General features: G+C 42.9%; 1 protein-coding gene across 1 annotated transcript in view; it reads right to left on the reverse strand.

Moving 5' to 3' along the window:
- Positions 1 to 19,820, reverse strand: part of LOC130110152 (occludin-like) — a 29,023-nt gene that overhangs the window by 7,372 nt on the left and 1,831 nt on the right. Inside the window, exons 2-5 of the mRNA XM_056277146.1 lie at positions 16,888 to 17,489; positions 16,186 to 16,377; positions 15,705 to 15,872; positions 1,518 to 1,681 (exon numbers count right to left, since the gene is read on the reverse strand). Of these exons, the coding sequence (XP_056133121.1) occupies positions 1,518 to 1,681; positions 15,705 to 15,872; positions 16,186 to 16,377; positions 16,888 to 17,469 (1,106 nt within the window). The 5' untranslated portion in view covers positions 17,470 to 17,489. The remainder of the gene's footprint in view (positions 1 to 1,517; positions 1,682 to 15,704; positions 15,873 to 16,185; positions 16,378 to 16,887; positions 17,490 to 19,820) is intronic.

Below are 19,820 nucleotides of genomic sequence, written 5' to 3' on the forward strand. Positions count from 1 at the left end.
GAGGTGTTTGGATCACAAAGAAGAACGTTTGTGAGACGCAGAACAAATGAAAAGATGCTGGAAGAATGCCTGACGCCATCTGTTAAGCATGGTGGAGGTAATGTGATGGTCTGGGGTTGCTTTGGTGCTGGTAAGGTGGGTGATTTGTACAGGGTAAAAGGGATTCTGAATAAGGAAGGCTATCACTCCATTTTGCAACGCCATGCCATACCCAGTGGACAGCGCTTGATTGGAGCCAATTTCATCCTACAACAGGACAATGACCCTAAACACACCTCCAAATTGTGCAAGAACTATTTAGAGCAGAAGCAGGCAGCTGGTATTCTATCGGTAGTGGAGTGGCCAGTGCAGTCACCAGATCTGAACCCCATTGAGCTGTTGTGGGAGCAGCTTGACCGTATGGTACGCAAGAAGTGCCCATCCAACCAATCCAACTTGTGGGAGCTGCTTCTGGAAGCGTGGGGTGCAATTTCTCCAGATTACCTCAACAAATTAACAGCTAGAATGCCAAAGGTCTGCAATGCTGTAATTGCTGCAAATGGAGGATTCTTTGACGAAAGCAAAGTTTGATGTAAAAAAAATCTTATTTCAAATACAAATCATTATTTCTAACCTTGTCAATGTCTTGACTCTATTTTCTATTCATTTCACAACATATGGTGGTGAATAAGTGTGACTTTTCATGGAAAACACAAAATTGTTTGGGTGACCCCAAACTTTTGAACGGTAGTGTATATATATATATATATATATATATATATATATATATAAAGATTGATGTAGGAAAAAAACAACTTTAATACATAGCAGTACAAGCTTGTTTTGTGCATCACGCACTCATCAGCTGCCAATGTGATCACATTGGCATTCAATTCTCACACTGAATTGCCCTTCTGGGATAAACAAAGTTGTCTGGTTGGAGTGTCCACATGTATCTCCTGCCTACTGGGTGGCCATTTAGGGCACTGAATTGTGCAGTCATCTTGTTGGAGCCTCTCTATCTCAAACTGTGACAGTAGCTTCCTTCTATTGATGTTTGAGCATTGAGCTGCTAGCTCAATGTATATACACAGACATATAGATAGATAGATAGATAGATAGATAGGGCATACTTTTTGTTTTCCTGTGCAAAATTTCAAGCTGCTTTTTACTTGTAAATTGTAAGCTTTTCAGATTCAAAGCTATGATCTCTCTTCAAGTTCCCATTAATAAACGAATAGCTAAATAAAATGTCAACATTTTATCATACCTTTATCAAGTCCCCATCTAATACTGGACTTTGCTGAACCCCACCTGACTCCTTTATCTTTCACTCCTTGCAGATGCTGCTGAGGTGAGTTGCAAAAGACTCTGACCTCATTGTTAGTGTTGCAAATGTTTTACAAAGGATTGCATGAAAAGTATGTCCCATAACTGTATTACCACTGCTTCCCTTTGTGACCTCATAAGATAAGTAATATCTACATCCTTGCCCTATATTCTGCACTGGCACAGAACAGAATGAGATATTTACATACTCATTGTGGTCGTAGGTGTCCTCATTAATGGAGCTGCTGTCCACCTTGACTGGGGGGTAGGAGATGACACTGTTGGCTGAGGCATTGAGCGGCCCTGCTGCCTTCTCTGACAGGAGAAGGGTTGGGGCGTCTTGCGTACTGCGACTTTCCTCCACATTGTTCACCTAAAACAGCCAGGAAACATGAGAGGAAACAGTCAGCAAACACAAACAACCTAAAACAACAATAATATCAGGCAAGGAGTAGGCTATGCTAAAAGCCCTGTGGACATTCAAGAAATCACCAAGACTGCCTTTTTTCACTTACGTAACATAGCTAAAATCCAGTCTTTCCTGTCCATGGCTGACACAGAGACTCTAATACCACGTACATGCATTTGTTTTATCCAGACTTGATTTATCCAGACTAATCTTCTGTTTTCAGGTCTGCCACACGCTAGTACTAAAAGTCTTCAGATGGTTCAGAATGCTATGCAAATGAGAAACCATTTCAACAAGTGCTGTTGAGCGGCAGTAATTGACATATTTATTGCAGATTTTGCAGTGAACGCTGCAGTAAAACTCATGGAAATGCTAGTATCCTAACTAAAACTAGAAATTTTGACCATACCACACCAATTCTTACCTCCCTTCATTGGCTTCCTATCCATGTTAGATCAGACTTCAAGGTGCTTCTGCTGACTTATAGAATGCTAAATGGGCTTGCCCCATCCTACTTGTCTGATCTCCTTAAACCTTACATTCCATCTCGAGCTCTCTGCTCTCAAAATACAGGGCTCCTGTGTGTACCCAAAGTTAAAAAGAAGTCAGCTGGTGGCAGGGACTTTTCCTATCGAACCCCATTCTTGTGGAATATCCTGCCTGCTGCCGTCGGACAATCAGAGTCTGACAAGTCCTTTACATCCAAACTTAAAACTCATCTTTTTGCCTTCGCTTATAATTAGTTGCCTTTAATTTGAGTGCTTCACAACCTGGACTCGGTTTCTGTCTCAATTAATTTACCAAGTTTTGTTCTGCCGGTGGGATTATAGTGTATAGATTATCAGCTATTGCAAACTGTTCTCTTCTCTCAGATGTCTTTTCTCTCTCTCTGAATGATGTCTTCTCTTTTCCGTTCTTCTGTGTGTGAATGGTATGATGTGAGTCTCTCGTGTGTGCACGTGCAGTCGGTCCTCCTCCCAGATCTTCATGGTGATGGTAGCCACCACCTGGACACTGCTTGGCATCCTCCTCATCACATTTTCTTTTTATACATTATAAATCCAGATAATTTTGTTATCGTGCTTAAATGTTATATCCTTCTCTGACTCAGACATGTGACTAATTTCTTTCTTCTTTTTTTTTGTTGTCTACATGGTGATGCTGGTCACGTGGCTCAGGTTGTTCCGGTGGAGTTTAGATACTGTTTGGCATCCTCCTCATCATATTCTTCATATATTTTATAATTCTGTTACCCTCTTTCAATGTTGTATTCTGTAAATTGTGTAAACACAACATCATTGCACGTTGTCCGTCTTGGGAGAGAGATCCCTCCTCTGTTGCTCTCCCTGTGGTTTCTTCCTGTTTTTTCTCCCTGTTGAAGGGTTTTTTTAGGGAATTGTTCCTTATCCGATGAGAGGGTCTAAGGACAGGATGTTGTGTTGCTGTAAAGCCCCCTGAGGCAAATTTGTAATTTGTGATATTGGGCTATACAAATAAAATGTACTTGACTTGACATGCTGTGAGAGAAATCTGTAACTCAACCCCTATCTTCATAACTCCATCTAACTTCCTGACTGTATTGAAACAACCCAAACAACAGCCTACAAACGACACTCAAAAGGTACATACAGCCTTTAGACCTATGAAAATATTGCAAATGGTGAAAAGTGAGATCACAAAACTAATTTTAAAGAAAAAAAAAGGTATTTCCACTGTTAAGTATATGCTGTCTGCACTGCCGTGAGCACTTGAGCATGTAATTGAATTGCATAGTCCAGCTCCTCAATGAAATGTCGATTATATGCTTGGCTTGAGGCACTTAAAAGGGTCCTTGAGTAAGTAACAAACAACAAATAGGGGTTACTTTTAAAGTAAAACGTTCTCATTTATTGCAGCTAGGTACTTTTCTCTATTTGAAGTCAGTTACTTGCACCTTTTTCGATGTGACAGGATTGGTCATGTCACCATTACATAAGCAGAGAAAGTATTTGATGGAAACTATTGTTCGACTTTCATTTCTCTTTACTGTCTCGCTTCTTCTCGTGCACCTGCAGCGGAAGTGCCTGTCCTTCCTTTCTGTAAAACAATAGGAAACAATCCCTTGGATTTACATAAGCGGCTAATCTGTATATCCAAGCACTTCCAGTGTTTAATATAGGAGGTGTTAAGGCCATGCTTCACAATGAAGGCCACTGGGTTGGTCATTGTCTTCCACAGCGGAACTGATAAATAGGTCACTTTGTAACCAGCGATGGCCAGTAACTGTGTGAGTAAGAAATGTGGTTGAGAAACCTGGGGATAACGTAATTTTATCGCATGACCTGTGCGTGATAAGATAAAACAACAGCATCTAATGATCTGTAACTCAGCTTATAGTCTTAGTTGCAAATGCATTATTGGGCTGTCTCCTACGTCTCTCACCATCCAAACACTATGCCTAACAGCAGCCTTAACACCCCACCACACACACATACACACACACACACACACACACAAACTCACAAACACACCATCAGAGCAACAATCAAAGTGGATGGAGGGAGCAGTAGGGTGGGGGAGCATTTCCCTCCTTGCAGCCGCAGGAGGGCCACGTTTGAAGAGTAAGTCATCCAAGAATTTCAACAACGCCCTCCCTGCATGCTGCACACAACAGCCACTCCACTGTGAGCAGACTAAGAAAGCAGAGTAAGAATGTCTGAGCCCCCTTGGACCTGATGCCGGGAGGACAGAGACGGGGGGGGGGGGGGTATACAGGTACGAAATGGCTGGTGATTCATATGGAGCAGAGAGAGGGTTCTGGGGGAGAGGTTGAAGTGAGGCAATGTAACACTGAGGTGGAGGAGATACAAAGGAGAAAGATCGTAGTTTATTCCAAAATGTTTTAAGATTTAGTCCAACAAGACGTCTACTCTGCTTAGGGTGACCAGATACAAACGGTCCAAATGCAGGACAAACACTAAGATTTTGTATGGAGCAGATTTATAATGTCCAGTCTTCATTGGTTACCAACAATAAAAGGTATAGAACTTTGATACAATGCATATCGAGGCATATCTTACACTCTCGCCTGCAGTTACTCTCTTGCCCACTAGTCGATAAACAGCAGTATATAATATGCTTGAACAACAGAAAATAAATCAATATAGACATGGAAAATGTAAAAATGTGTACTTATTCTGTTTCAAAATGTGCAGCTTTACCTCAATGTGTGGGATGAGGGACAAAGGGTCAAAATGCTGTGCGGTACAACGTAAAGGGGGATGCCTGGTCACCCTAATTTTCCTATTTTAAAAAAAAACTTTCTGCAATACAAATTTGCTACAATGTAATAGCTGTGCTGGTACAAAGTAATTCCAGTGTTATAACAGAAATAAAGAATGATTTGGGGTAAACTATTTATGGTGCATGTCTCTATTCCACACAAAAAGTCACCTCTTGTGTGCTGCAATGCAAATGAGAAACCATTTCAACAAGTGCTGTTGAGCGGCAGTAATTGACATATTTATTGCAGATTTTGCAGTGAACGCCGCAGTAAAACTCATGGAAATAGCTTAACCCTATACATCTTCAGGGTCTTGTAAGCAACCCAGTTAATTTCCAAAGAACCAAACAGCAAAGCACGACGGTTAAGACCAGTTACAAATAAGGAGGGAAAACAGGAAAATATGAAGGCTTCACTAACGTTTCTTCCTTCTCCTAATATTTTTTCTTATTGCATCGTTATAGCTCCATGAACAACCAAATGATATTTCTCTGTCATATGTGTGCGAAACAAGCCCAAGACGCTCTTATTCTGCATCTGTGGATTTCATCAACTCTTCCAGCCTGCATCCAATGCTGCCTCACCAGACCCTGATGACATTATGCTGCAGACACAATGCCACCAGTACCAGACGCACTGAATGAAACCAGTCAGTGACATCATCAGAGAGAGCGAGGCCTCTAAGAGGTAAGCAGTAAAGACGAATGCAACTCAGCCTTCGTAGCCATGCAATTACAAGACCGACCACACATGTATCATGACTCACTCTGTGATGACCAAGTCCAAGTAATGTGGCAATGATGGGTAAGGACTCCGCCACAAAGGAAAAATAATCACACAGAGGCACCTTTTTTTTTGTAGGAGACATTTTAACTCCCCAGGTTGGTGAAAATTTTCAAAGCTCTGGTATACAATTCAACATCCAAATCTGTTACCATCGGTCTATTATTACACACTCATGCTCCGAGTAGGATTTACTCAAGGGTTTACTCTTTTCTCATCCTCCCTCCCCTTCTCCCAACTCCATATCGCTGTATAAATGATGCCACAGTGCAGGCACAGACAACCCACTCATAAACAAACAGCTCAACACAGCATGACTCTCCCTGCCCTGTGCATCATGCTTGCTTAAGGCTTTGTTCCCATATTTATCTCATACAGTATTACAGAAACAGGAATTTGCAACACATTCTGCATCCTTGCTGATGTTCATTCAATACTCCTCCCAAAAAAAAAAAATCACCAAATCAAAGACGTGGGAATAAACAAATGCTGATTCCTGTAATCGACTTAATGTGTTGTTTTAACTCAAACACACTTTCTAGATATTTAATAAAAAATGTAAACTTTCCCAACCTGAGTTTATCCTGTCTGTACCTACATATGACATTTCAATGCTGTGAATTAAACACAGACTCTCACACAAATGAAATAGGCATCACTTGATTGAATTGAGGCAGGTGAAATCACTTCTAAAAAAAAGTACCACAGGTCACAATCCCATATGAGCGATATGTTGTTGATGTTTAAAAACCCAAGGCAGCTCCGTAGAAACCATCAGCCTGCTAACGTTCCTCTTCACTGGTTAATGATTACTCAGTGAAACCAGGTAGTAGACTATGAGCAAACAGTAACCGACTGTTATCAGCCCTGGCCCCGAAACAACATGACTACACCAGTGGAAAAATCATACTGAGTGGCGTGGCTCTAACACTATAGATAATATAAACTACTGCAGGTCTATGTAGGCTGATTACAAAAAAGTAATGAAAACGCCACCTTCAACTGTTCACCTATTCTCTTATCAAGGACTTAGATCTTGTAAAACCTAATGATACATGGGCAAGTTTTCAAAGAAATTAAAATGAGAATCAGCAATTCTTTTATTGCCATGTGCATCACATGCATTAGGGGTTTAGCTTGGCGTTGTTGGTACAGAGAATAAAATATGATTAAAAAAATAAAGTAAAATAAGTGTGTGAAAAAGTATATATACAAAAGCACACACTTTGTGTGTTTGTGTGTGTGTGCGTGTATATATATATATATATATATATATATACACTACCGTTCAAAAGTTTGGGATCACCCAAACAATTTTGTGTTTTCCATGAAAAGTCACACTTATTCACCACCATATGTTGTGAAATGAATAGAAAATAGAGTCAAGACATTGACAAGGTTAGAAATAATGATTTGTATTTGAAATAAGATTTTTTTTACATCAAACTTTGCTTTCATCAAAGAATCCTCCATTTGCAGCAATTACAGCATTGCAGACCTTTGGCATTCTAGCTGTTAATTTGTTGAGGTAATCTGGAGAAATTGCACCCCACGCTTCCAGAAGCAGCTCCCACAAGTTGGATTGGTTGGATGGGCACTTCTTTGAGCAGATTGAGTTTCTGGAGCATCACATTTGTGGGGTCAATTAAACGCTCAAAATGGCCAGAAAAAGAGAACTTTCATCTGAAACTCGACAGTCTATTCTTGTTCTTAGAAATGAAGGCTATTCCATGCGAGAAATTGCTAAGAAATTGAAGATTTCCTACACCGGTGTGTACTACTCCCTTCAGAGGACAGCACAAACAGGCTCTAACAGGTACTATTTAATGAAGATGCCAGTTGGGGACCTGTGAGGCGTCTGTTTCTCAAACTAGAGACTCTAATGTACTTATCTTCTTGCTCAGTTGTGCAACGCGGCCTCCCACTTCTTTTTCTACTCTGGTTAGAGCCTGTTTGTGCTGTCCTCTGAAGGGAGTAGTACACACCGGTGTAGGAAATCTTCAATTTCTTAGCAATTTCTCGCATGGAATAGCCTTCATTTCTAAGAACAAGAATAGACTGTCGAGTTTCAGATGAAAGTTCTCTTTTTCTGGCCATTTTGAGCGTTTAATTGACCCCACAAATGTGATGCTCCAGAAACTCAATCTGCTCAAAGAAGTGCCCATCCAACCAATCCAACTTGTGGGAGCTGCTTCTGGAAGCGTGGGGTGCAATTTCTCCAGATTACCTCAACAAATTAACAGCTAGAATGCCAAAGGTCTGCAATGCTGTAATTGCTGCAAATGGAGGATTCTTTGACGAAAGCAAAGTTTGATGTAAAAAAAATCTTATTTCAAATACAAATCATTATTTCTAACCTTGTCAATGTCTTGACTCTATTTTCTATTCATTTCACAACATATGGTGGTGAATAAGTGTGACTTTTCATGGAAAACACAAAATTGTTTGGGTGATCCCAAACTTTTGAACGGTAGTGTATATATATATATATATATATATTACATTACATTACATTACAGTCATTTAGCTGACGCTTTTATCCAAAGTGAGTTACAATAAGTGCATTTAACGTAGGAAATCAGGAGAACTACTAGTCATCAGAGGTCATAAGTGCATCTAAACAAGCATCTAAGAGCAAAACCAGTGCTAAAGTAAAAGAGAAAGAGTTTTTTTTTAAATGAGTAAATACAATAAGTGCTAAGAACAAGTAACAGGGTTGTAGTTCTTAAAGAGATGAGTTTTCAACCTGCGCCGAAAGATGGGCAGCAACTCCACTGTCCTGACATCAGTGGGGAGTTCATTCCACCACTATGGGGCAGGACAGAAAAGAGCCGTGACCGGGTCGATCGGCAGCAAGGGCCTCTGAGCGACGGGACAACCAGGCGTCCCGAGGCAGCAGAGCGAAGTGGTCGGGCAGGGGTGTAGCGCTTGACCATGGCCTGGAGATAGGAAGGAGCTGTTCCTTTCACTGCCCTGTAGACTAGCACCAGAGTCTTAAACTGGATGCGAGCAGCTGTTGGGAGCCAGTGTGGGGACATGAGAAGGAGAGTTGTGTGGGAGAACTTAGGGCGGTTGAACGCCAGACGAGCTGCAGCTTTCTGAACAAGCTGCAGAGATCTGATGGCCGACGCTGGGGTGCCAGCAAGGAGGGAGTTGCTGTAGTCCAGCCGGGAGATGACCAGAGCCTGGATGAGCACCTGTGCCATCTCGTCGGTGAGGAATGGGCGAATCCTCCTGATGTTATAGAGGAGAAATCTGTAGGAGTGAGTAACTAATGCAACATTTTCAGCAAACGACAGTTGGTTGTCCAGGATCACAACGAGATTCCTCACAGTCCGAGTTTGCGTCACCACGGTGTTGTCAATGGTGATGGCCAGGTCTCGGTGCAGGCAACCTTTCCCTGGGAGGAACATCAGCTCTGTCTTGTCCAGATTGAGCTTCAGGTGGTGTGTGGCCATCCACTCCGAGATGTCAGTCAAGCATGCAGCAATGCATGTCTCTACTTGTGTGTCAGAGGGAGGGAAGGACAAGATCAGCTGGGTGTCATCGGCATAACAATGGTAAGAGAAGTCATGCAAGCAAATAACAGAACCCAGGGATGTCGTGTACAGGGAGAAAAGGACAGGACCCAGAACTGAACCCTGTACAGGACCCAGAACTGAACCCTGTGGAACGCCTGTAGTCAGTTTGCGAGGCTCCGACACAGATCCCCTCCATATCACCTGGTAGGAGCGACCCGTCAGGTAGGTTGCAAACATTGAGAGTGCACAGCCAGTGACACCCAGCCCCTCGAGGGTAGAGAGGAGGATCTGGTGGTTCACTGTGTCAAACGCAGCTGACAGGTCCAGGAGTATCAGGACAGATATGCCTATATGCCCATGATCCTGCCCGCGCCCGCATGCCAGCAACAAAAGTATTGGGACACCTGGCCATTACACCTACAGGAGCTTTTATGACACCCCATTCTAAATCCATAGGCGTTAATATGGAGTTGGTCCCGCCTTTGCAGCTAACAGCTTCCACTCTTCTGGGAAGGCTTTCCACAAGATTTTGGAGTGTGTCTGTGGGAATGTTTGCCTATTCATCCAGAAGAGCATTTGTGAGGTCAGGTACTGATGTTGGATGAGAAGACCTGGCTCGCAATCTCTGGTCTAGTTCATCCCAAAGGTGTTCAATGGGGCTGAGGTCAGGGCTCTGTGCTGGCCAGTCAAGTTCTTTTACACCAAACTCACCTAACCATGTCTTAATGGACCTTGCTTTGGTCCATTAAGACATGGTTGCACAACTGGGGCACAATCATGCTGGAGCAGAGAAGGGCCCTTCCCAAACTGTTCCCACAAAGTTGGAAGCATAGAATTGTCCAAAATGTCTTGGTCTGCTGAAGCATTAAGATTTCCCTTCACTGGAACTAAGGGGCCTAGCCCAATCCCTGAAAAACAACCCCATACCATTATCCCTCCTTCACCAAACTTTACAGTTGGCACAGTGCAGTCAGGCAGGTAACGTTCTCCTGGCATCTGCCAAACCCAAACTCATCCATCAAACTGCCAGACAGAGATGCGTGATTCATCACTCCACAGAACACATTTCCACCGCTCCAGAGTCCAGTGGCAGCATGCTTTATACCACTCCATCCGATGCTTGGCATTGTGCTTGGTGATGTAAGGTTTGCATGCAGCTGCTCGGCCATGGAGACCCATTCCATGAAGCTCCCAGCGCACAGTTTTTGTGCTGATGTTAATGCCAAAGGAAGTTTGGAACTCTGCAGTTATTGAGTCAACAAAGCATTGGCAACTTTTACGCACTACGTACCTCAGCACTCGTTGACCCCGCTGCCTGACTTAAAGTGGTCTGCCACTTCGTGGTTGAGTTGCTGTTGTTCCTAAACACTTCCACTTTTCAATAATACCACTTACAGTTGACCGTGGAATATCTAACAGGGAAGAAAATTCACGAATTTACTTACTGCTAAGGTGGCATCCTATGACAGTACCACGCTTGAATTCACTGAGTTCTTCAGAACGACCCATTCTTTCACAAATGTTTTTAAATGCAGACTGCATGGCTAGCTGCTTGATTTTATACACATTTGGCAATGGGTCTGAATGAAACACCTGAATTCAATGATTAAGAGGTGCGTCCAATACTTTTATCCATATAGTGTGTGTGTGTGTGTGTGTGTGTGTGTGTGTGTGTGTGTGTGTGTGTGTGTGTGTGTGTGTGTGTGTGTGTGTGTGTGTGTATGTACTATATATATATATATATATATATATATATATATATATACACACACATATATACACACACATATATACACACACATATATACATAGGTGTATATAGGTTGGTGAACTGGGACAACCTGATGAGAAATGGGCTACTGGAACAAGACAGTCATGGACAAAGGCCAAGAACTTGGAATTGATGGAATGCTACTATAATAGCAGACCCCATATATGAATGCTACTGAGGTGCAAAGGAGAATCATGGCCAGACTAAAGACAGTCAACCCCCGGGCTTGGCTTCCACGGCTCAGTGACAAAATACCATCACAAAGCCTGCTTGCAAATGTGAACACAGCCTTATGCAGTATCTCGACTGCCACAATAACAGAGACCAACAAGCTTGTATATGCCACAGCAACCGTTATCCTGGAGATGCTTGGGTAAAGGATTAAGAATGCAGGTCATCAACATTACCCTTCCTGGAAGAGAAGGCTGGGAGCTAAGATCAAAGCAGCAGAGAAAGATATTAACCAGTTAACAGAGGTGCAGAAAAGTGTGATGAAAGACAGGCCCTGGTTGAAGAAGTACAGCAAGATGTACAAAAGGTAGGCCCTGGAAACTGCCAAACAAAGGCTCACAGCTCTGGCTGCCAGGCTGAAGAGATACACTAGAGAAGCAGAAGCCAAAAGAGTAAATGGCCTGTTCCTCAAAGAACTATCCAAAGTGTATTCCCAGCTGCAGAGTAACTAGGAAACAACGTCAGACCCACCAAGAACAGAGACCGAGTGATACTGGAAGGATACATGGGAAAAGACAGCATCACACAACACCAATGCCCAGTGGCTGGTGGACCTAAGAGTAAACCACAGCAATATCCCAGAACAAGAACCAGTTATCATTCACAGTGGCCAACATCCAGTGATAAGTCTGAAGCATGAAGAGCTGGACTACACCAGGCCCTGACACGATTCATGCCTATGGCTGAAGAAGCTAACAGCACTCCATGAACACCTTGCAACACAGATGAACCAGCTGCTAACATCAGGGTCTCACCCTGACTGGCTAACACAGGGGAGAACAATACTGATCATGAAGGAACCCCACAAGGGTACAACACCTTCAAATTATGGCCAATAAACTGCCTCTCCACAACACGGAAGATCCTCTCAGGCATCATAGCAATGAAGCTGAATGGGCACATGAGTCAACACATGAGCGAAACTCAGAGAGGAATTGGAAAAAAAACCAGAGGGTCAAAGCATCTCAGCTACTGGTTGATAGAGAAGGCACCCAAGACTCTAAGACCAGACAGACCAACCTGAGCACAGCCTGGATTGACTATAAGAATGCTTAATGCCCCACACATAATTACTGGAGTGCTTGGCACTATATAAAGCCAACAGGACACTAATAGCCTTCATCAAGAACTCAATGCAGCGGTGGAAAAAAACAAAAACACTATAGGCCAACTCAAAGACAATCACACAAGTAACCATCAAATGTGGTATATACCAAGGTGATGCATGATCCCTGCTACTGTTCTGCATAGGCCTGAAGCCCCTCAGTAGAATCATCACAAAGAATGGATGTGGATATGGATACAGGTTCAGAAGTGGAGTTACCGGGGCATCTGGGTAGCGTGGCAGTCCGTATTCCGTTGCCTACCAACGGGGATTGCTGGTTTGAATCCCCGTGTTACCTCCGGCTTAGTCGGGCATCCCTACAGCCACAATTGGCCGTGTCTGTGGGTGGGAAGCTGAATGTGGGTATGTGTCCTGGTCGCTGCACTAGCACCTCCTCTGGTCAATCGGGGAGCCTATTTGGGAGGGAGGGGGAACTGGGGGAAATGGTGTGATCCTCCCACGTGCTACGTACCCCTGGCAAAACTCCACACTGTCAGGTGAAAAGAAGCAGCTGGTGACTCCACATGTATCGGAGGAGGCATGTGGTAGTCTGCAGCCCCCCCCACCCCCCGGATCAGCAGAGGGGGTGGAGGCAGCGACTGGAATGACTCGGAAGAGTGGGGTAATAAGCTGGATACAATTGGGGGGAAAAAAGAGGGGAAATTCCAAAACAAAGAAAAAAAGAAGTGGAGTTACCATCAGCCACCTCCTATACATGGATGGCATCAAGCTGTATGCCAGGACTGAGCAAGACACTGACACGCTGATCCACCTCACCAGGATCTACAGAAATGACATTGGGGTGTCATTCGGACTGGACAAGTGCAGTTGAAGGGTGGCAAAAAGAGGAAAGTTGGTGAGGACTGAAGGGGTTGAATTACCAGATGGCATGATAACAGACATGCAGGACAGTTACAAGTACCTGGGTATCCCAGAGGCAAATGGAAACCATGAGGAGGGAGCAAGGAGGCCAGCTATAGCCAAATACCTCCAGAGAGTGAGGCAGGTCCTTAGGAGCCAGCTCAGTGGGACGAATAAGATCCAAGCCATCAGCACATTTGTCCTACCAGTCATCGGATACCTAGCTGAAATAATAAGATGGCCAACGGAGGCAGTAAAGCCCACAGATATCAGGACACAGAAACTGCTCACAATGCACGGAGGGTTCCACTCTGATGGCTGGGGCTGAAATGGAGAATAACACTGTTTACTCACAAACGCACGCACGCAGGCAGGCAGGCAGGCAGGCAGGCAGGCAGGCACATAGATAGATAGATAGATAGATAGATAGATAGATAGATAGATAGATAGATAGATAGATAGATAGATAGATAGATAGATAGATAGATAGATAGATAGATAGATAGATAGATAGATAGATAGATAGATAGATAGATAGATAGATAGATAGATAGATAGATAGATAGATAGATAGATAGATAGATAGATAGATAGATAGATAGATAGATAGATAGATAGATAGATAGATAGATAGATAGATAGATAGATAGATAGATAGATAGATAGATAGATAGATAGATAGATAGATAGATAGATAGATAGATAGATAGATAGATAGATAGATAGATAGATAGATAGATAGATAGATAGATAGATAGATAGATAGATAGATAGATAGATAGATAGATAGATAGATAGATAGATAGATAGATAGATAGATAGATAGATAGATAGATAGATAGATAGATAGATAGATAGATAGATAGATAGATAGATAGATAGATAGATAGATAGATAGATAGATAGATAGATAGATAGAAAGAAAGAAAGAAATTGGGGCACAAGCATGTATCTAATGTATCTGCTAACTTCTTACACTGTTGTATGGAGCCTCCCTGGGGTCAGCTGAGAAAAAAAGACCCATGTATGAATTTGTACTCTCAGTTTAAAAGTCTGTGTGCACAATTTATAAACTGTTCTAAGATTCATGATCTGTGCCTTTGAATTACAAATCCATTGGCATGGATTTATAAACCATATCCTGGAATTATGAATCCGTGCCCACTGACTTGTAAACTGTGCCCTCATTTGCAATCCATGCAGTCATTCACAGATTCAAAATTCCTGGATCAATAACTCATAAGCGAAATGTTGTTAAAACACAAACACCCCTTTCCGACCGTAGTAAGGTAGACAATGAGCAACAACCTAATTTTCACCATTTTTTTTAAAATTTGTTTAAGAGTGAAGTTATTCAATATTTTTCCGAATAAAAATTCCCCAAAATTATGCAAAAGCACATTTTTCCAAACGAAGTGTTGTAGTATAACCTACAGGGGATGATTCATGGGTGAAGTGATTTTGGGGACATTACGCTGTATAAGACTGAAGTTATTGAATATTTATTTGTGTAGTATCTATTTTGGGTGTTGCATTTTTTAGACAGTCCCTGTGCACTCATCTCACAGCAACTGTATTATATGTTATTTGTCAATCTCAGAGGACGGCTTGTTTATGTGAAGATTAAGTTGCAGCTCATTGTCTACCTTACTATGATAGGAAAGACAAATCATTGGGCACGGATTATGAATTTGAGAGCATGGTTTATAAACTGAGAGTACAGATTTGCACACAGGTCTTTTTTTTTCCTCAGCTGACCCCAGGGAGGCGCCGTACTCTTATAAACTGCTTTGAATAAGAGCATCTACTAAATGAGTAAATGTAAATGTGGCCTTATACTGCACGTGTATGTACTGCCTTGTTTAACTTATCATACTATAAACGGTATCCAGGGCAGATGACACTCCTTGTGGACTTTCAACTCATAAAGACCAACATGCAAATCTTACAAGTACTCGAAACTGCCAAAGTCTATCTGGAAATATGCAATAAGTCGTTAAACGAGGTGAAAACAAGCCTCGGGATTGGGCAAGTTGTTGTCCCAATGGTAAGTCATGTCCACAATCACCAAACACGTCCTTATAACGGTTCCTGACAGAAGCGATCTACTTTCTATTATCACCACGGAAGGAACCTAATTAACTGCCTTTCCTACACGCCACACTTGTTGAGAGGGGATACATCAGAGAAAGAAGGTGAAAACAAGACTCGCTGTGAATCAGTTTTTTGGAGCTCAAACTACTAAAACGTTCCCCAAGTAAAATATTTCATCAATTTTTCAGAGGCTGGATTTAAACAATAAAAAAAAATTGACTTTAATACTGCCCCAAATCTTTTCACCGCAGATTTAGCATCAAGAGGTTTGGGTCAGTAAAGGTTTAAAATCAGGTTTTTAATTCTGTGTAAGTCTTATGTAAATCCAGTCTTACGGCACAGCGATGTGCATCTCTTACCCAGTCTTCAACATCCCTGCCCTTAGGGGCTTGTCCGTCGGTGAGAGGCTCATCCCAGTAGATGTTGGGCTTTCCATATCGCCAGATCTTGCCTCGTGTTTTTTGGGAGAAAAAAGCAGCAACAGCCAAGGCAATGACAACCAGGAATCCACATACCATGGCAACACCCTAAAAATGGAGAGATGGAGAGATGCAGTTGGCGAATGCATGCAGTACGAGGGTGGGTGTTTGAATTAGAATAGGGAGCGATTGGCCACTAGATTGGGAGAAAAAGGGGAAAATCAGAAATTTAGAAGAAAAAAAACACACCCTAAAAATGAAAAAAACACACACTTCAAAAGAAAGTAAACTGAAAACTGTAATACAGTATAGTGAGCATAACACTGTCATGGCATAGAGGAAATAACCAATAGTAGATTTTTTTTTGACACCATAACACCTACTGGTTCTGATAAAAAAACCTATGGGAAACACTACAAACCTCTTGTGGGTCCACAAAGCAGTAATGATACATGTACTGGTTGTAAATGGGGAAGCCGCCTACTCCTCCCATCTGGGAGTAACTGGTCTGGTAGAGGTTCTGACACATCAGAAGCATGGGGTTGTATATGGCACTAGAGGAGCTCTGGGCCATGGGGTTAACCCCAACAATGTAGACGATGTTTATAATGCCCTGCAAATGAAATCGAAGAATTTAGAATTAAGTGTTATGTGTATTGTACTGTAAACTTTTATTATACTTTTTAAGTTCTTTGTGATTTGTATAACATTTCCTTCCTTGCTCCAAAGCAGGAAAATCTCTAAAGCACTTTAGCCATTAAATATTGTCACATTATACTTACCTGCCAGGGGAGATACCATGCTCAAATATTGTCACATTTATCAGTGGTGGCTGGTGATAACAATTTTTTTTGGGGGGGGGAGCGCAATTTACCTTGGCGCAGCACAGCTATTATAGATTTTATCAGGGGAGGCTACATTGTCCTTCTTAATAACTCTGTGACTGTGTGGACATTAAAGCAGCTGTCAGGTGTGCTGCGCCAAGGTAAATTTGCGCCCCCCCCCAAAAAAAATTTGTTAGCACCAGCCGCCACTGACATTTATGCCCTAATAAACAACAGAAAAGTAGAGGATTGTGAATACAGGAAGGACAACACAACACAATTGCTCGATCATACTGCACCTGCAGGATAGCCATGATGATGCTGGTTACCAGGACAGCCAGGAAGAATTTCCTGCTGCGGAAAGTGTTGGATTTGGAGAAGCTGGCGATGAAAAATCCAAGTGCTACAATGAAGTTAATGGCTGCCATGGCAATCATGGCCGTTTTCGCAGAGTAGGGCGTCGGATAGGAGTTGTAGTAACCTCCGTAGCCACCATACCCCCCATAGCCCCCAAACCCTGACCCATAGCTGCCCCCAGCGAAACCGCTCCCATAGCCTATGCCTGTGCCATATGACCCCATTCCAGCCCCATAGCCATACTGCATGTCCCACATCAGAGTGGAGGCCACGCAGGCAAATATTCCCACACAGAGCACAATTACCACAGCCATCATAGCCTTGACAATCCCAGGGGGGGAAAGCAATTTGTAAAAAGGCTGAGGTTTGTCCTCGATGTAGTAAGAGCCGGGAGGAGGCGGGTACGGGTCATATTCACTCCGGGGGTCCTGGAAACTGCCTGGCGGGCCAAATCCATTGTTGGGCGCTGGGCTATAGGGGGGACTGTAGACAGGCGGGCTGTCGTAGCGCTGCTTCTCAAACATCACTCACCAATGCCAGGGATCTAATGGAAAAAAAAAAGCATAGGCAATATCTCGATAAGGTCAGGGTACGATCAGAACATAGCAATCCGTACTACAAAATAGAGAGCAGCTATCTGGCTTTGTTTTTCAGCAACACTAGTATGAGTAATCTATGTGCTGAGATATGGAAAATTAGGTGCGGCTGTCTTTGGTAAATAGGTGTACTGAAAGGACACAGTGAATATCTATTGTTTCCAAGTAGGGGTGATTTATGGCCATACCATATAATCTTGTGATATACTGGCAAGTTTGGCTCACTTTTTATCAGGAAGAGTGAAGTAGGTATCATGAAGATGGGGAAAATTCAGAACATATCGTGTCACAAAGGGAACCAGGACTGATTTTGCAGAAGGCATGCAGAAAAAAATGGTCTCTGAGCCAGTAAAGTCAGAGACGGCATGGAGACGTTGGTACCAGGAACCACAGTGCAGCCAAACAACAATACCGCCCTTCTTGCCGTTTCACAGGCTGTAGGAGTCTCTCTCAAGCCCCCATATTGTCTTGCTAGACTTTGAACATTTCATATCCTGCCCTCCGGCTGAAAATTTTGTTTTTGTTACCAATTTTACACAGATATGCAAGGCCATAGTGTAAACTGCTCAACAATGCCTATTCTTCCATGCAGTGCCTTGCAGGGAGGGGGCTGCCAGTAAGTTTTAGCAAAAATGACATGTAAATTTTAGGGTTAAAGCAAATTTGCTACAGATCACAGAAAAGTTGAATGAAAAAATTAGGGTCTTTTTCATGCTTTCATGTTTGATGATGAATGAATGTCTGTCTCCAAAACAAATGAAGTGTGCTGCGCTGAGTTATCACACTGTAATATACAATGAGACATCATTTGTTCATACACTAGATAACAGAACAGTAAAAAGCACCAATTATCAAGGTTTTTGTGTTACGGATTCTTCCTCCCTGAACTATGACTCCAAGTACAACCAAACCCTGCATGTGCTGTACATTACCATGATAATTGTCATTGGTGAGAAATGTGGCAAAAAATATTTTTACTGCACCCACAGTGCTATTCTATCACTTGGTATTGCCCATGGAGTTTCATTCGAGGTAGGATTTCACAGAAACACCATCAACCGAGATGCAAGTAAGATGTGGTCCATCACCTTTAACATGCACAAACTAATCAAACTTCATCAAAGCGTTTTAAGTGTTGCTTTTCTGGGTTGTTGGTTTGCTAAAAGCATGATTCATACGAGCAACGTTAGTTCTGTTGAGCCGCTGCAGAAGCATCTGTTTTACAATGTCAGTGTTAAGTATCCAGTCAGGATATTATGTAAATAAATAATGTTGGCTACTCAACTGAAAATGTAAAGTCAAGACAAAGCCCATTTCCAGTTACAACCCCAACACAATCATCCTGCTTCACATCTATGACACCATGTGTTCCTGTAATAACAAAAACATCTTTTTTTTTCACATCTGCCTTCTCCGAAGTGAACCTTTTGCTGCAGTTCGGACATTGTGGTGCTGTGCTCGGGGGTTAAATGGCAGAGATTCCCAGGAGCCAGACAGCCTTTGGCACTAGCCACCATCCACAGCCTCACTAATAACTCTTTTCTTTATGACCCCCTGGCACACACTACAGTAGGGGTCTCGCTTCAGAGCCTCCATCCCAGGCACCTTTCCTTTCGTGTGCCCCATCCTCCCCCATTCCTTCTTATCCCTCCTCTCCCTGTCCCTCTCTCTCTCTCGCTCACTTTTTCGCCTTTGTTTTCGGGAACCGGAGGGGGAAAAGTCAAGGCTGCTCAACATGAGGACAGTGTTGCCATGGAATCAGAAGGCGGACGGGGGGGTGGGGGGGGAGAACAAAAAAAATGGAGCACTGTCCAGTGAGGATCAAACAACAGCTCCTCTGTATTTGCTCCTGAGTGGAGTCAGAAAGAGAGGGATCGGAGGGGGTATAATTGGGGGGTGGGGAACAGGTGGAGGGGGTTTGTTTTGTGCCGGGGTGTCGGATGTCTTGAGGGAGAAGCATCCTTCATCTTTCATCACTGACGGGTCAACAGGCTGCACCGCTGTGTAGGAAGAGTCGCCCTGGCTGGAAGTATGATGGAGAAACCTCGGGGGAGGAACAGGCTATGGGAGTAAACCCCTACAGAAAATCAACATCTACAGTGCTGCTGTTTTTTGTTCTTCTTGCCCTTTTGTATCTGTCTAAGTTGGAGAGTACTGCTGGCGTCGTGTGTGGCTGCCACTTCTCCCTCTTGTAGCCCTCCCTTCCCATCTACCCCCGTATGTTTTGTTATGTTTGTGTTGTGTTATGCATGTTTGTGTTATCTGTTGTCTTGTTTCAC

Source organism: Lampris incognitus, chromosome 3 (genome assembly GCF_029633865.1).
Source record: "Lampris incognitus isolate fLamInc1 chromosome 3, fLamInc1.hap2, whole genome shotgun sequence".
In the NCBI taxonomy this organism is placed as follows: domain Eukaryota; kingdom Metazoa; phylum Chordata; class Actinopteri; order Lampriformes; family Lampridae; genus Lampris; species Lampris incognitus.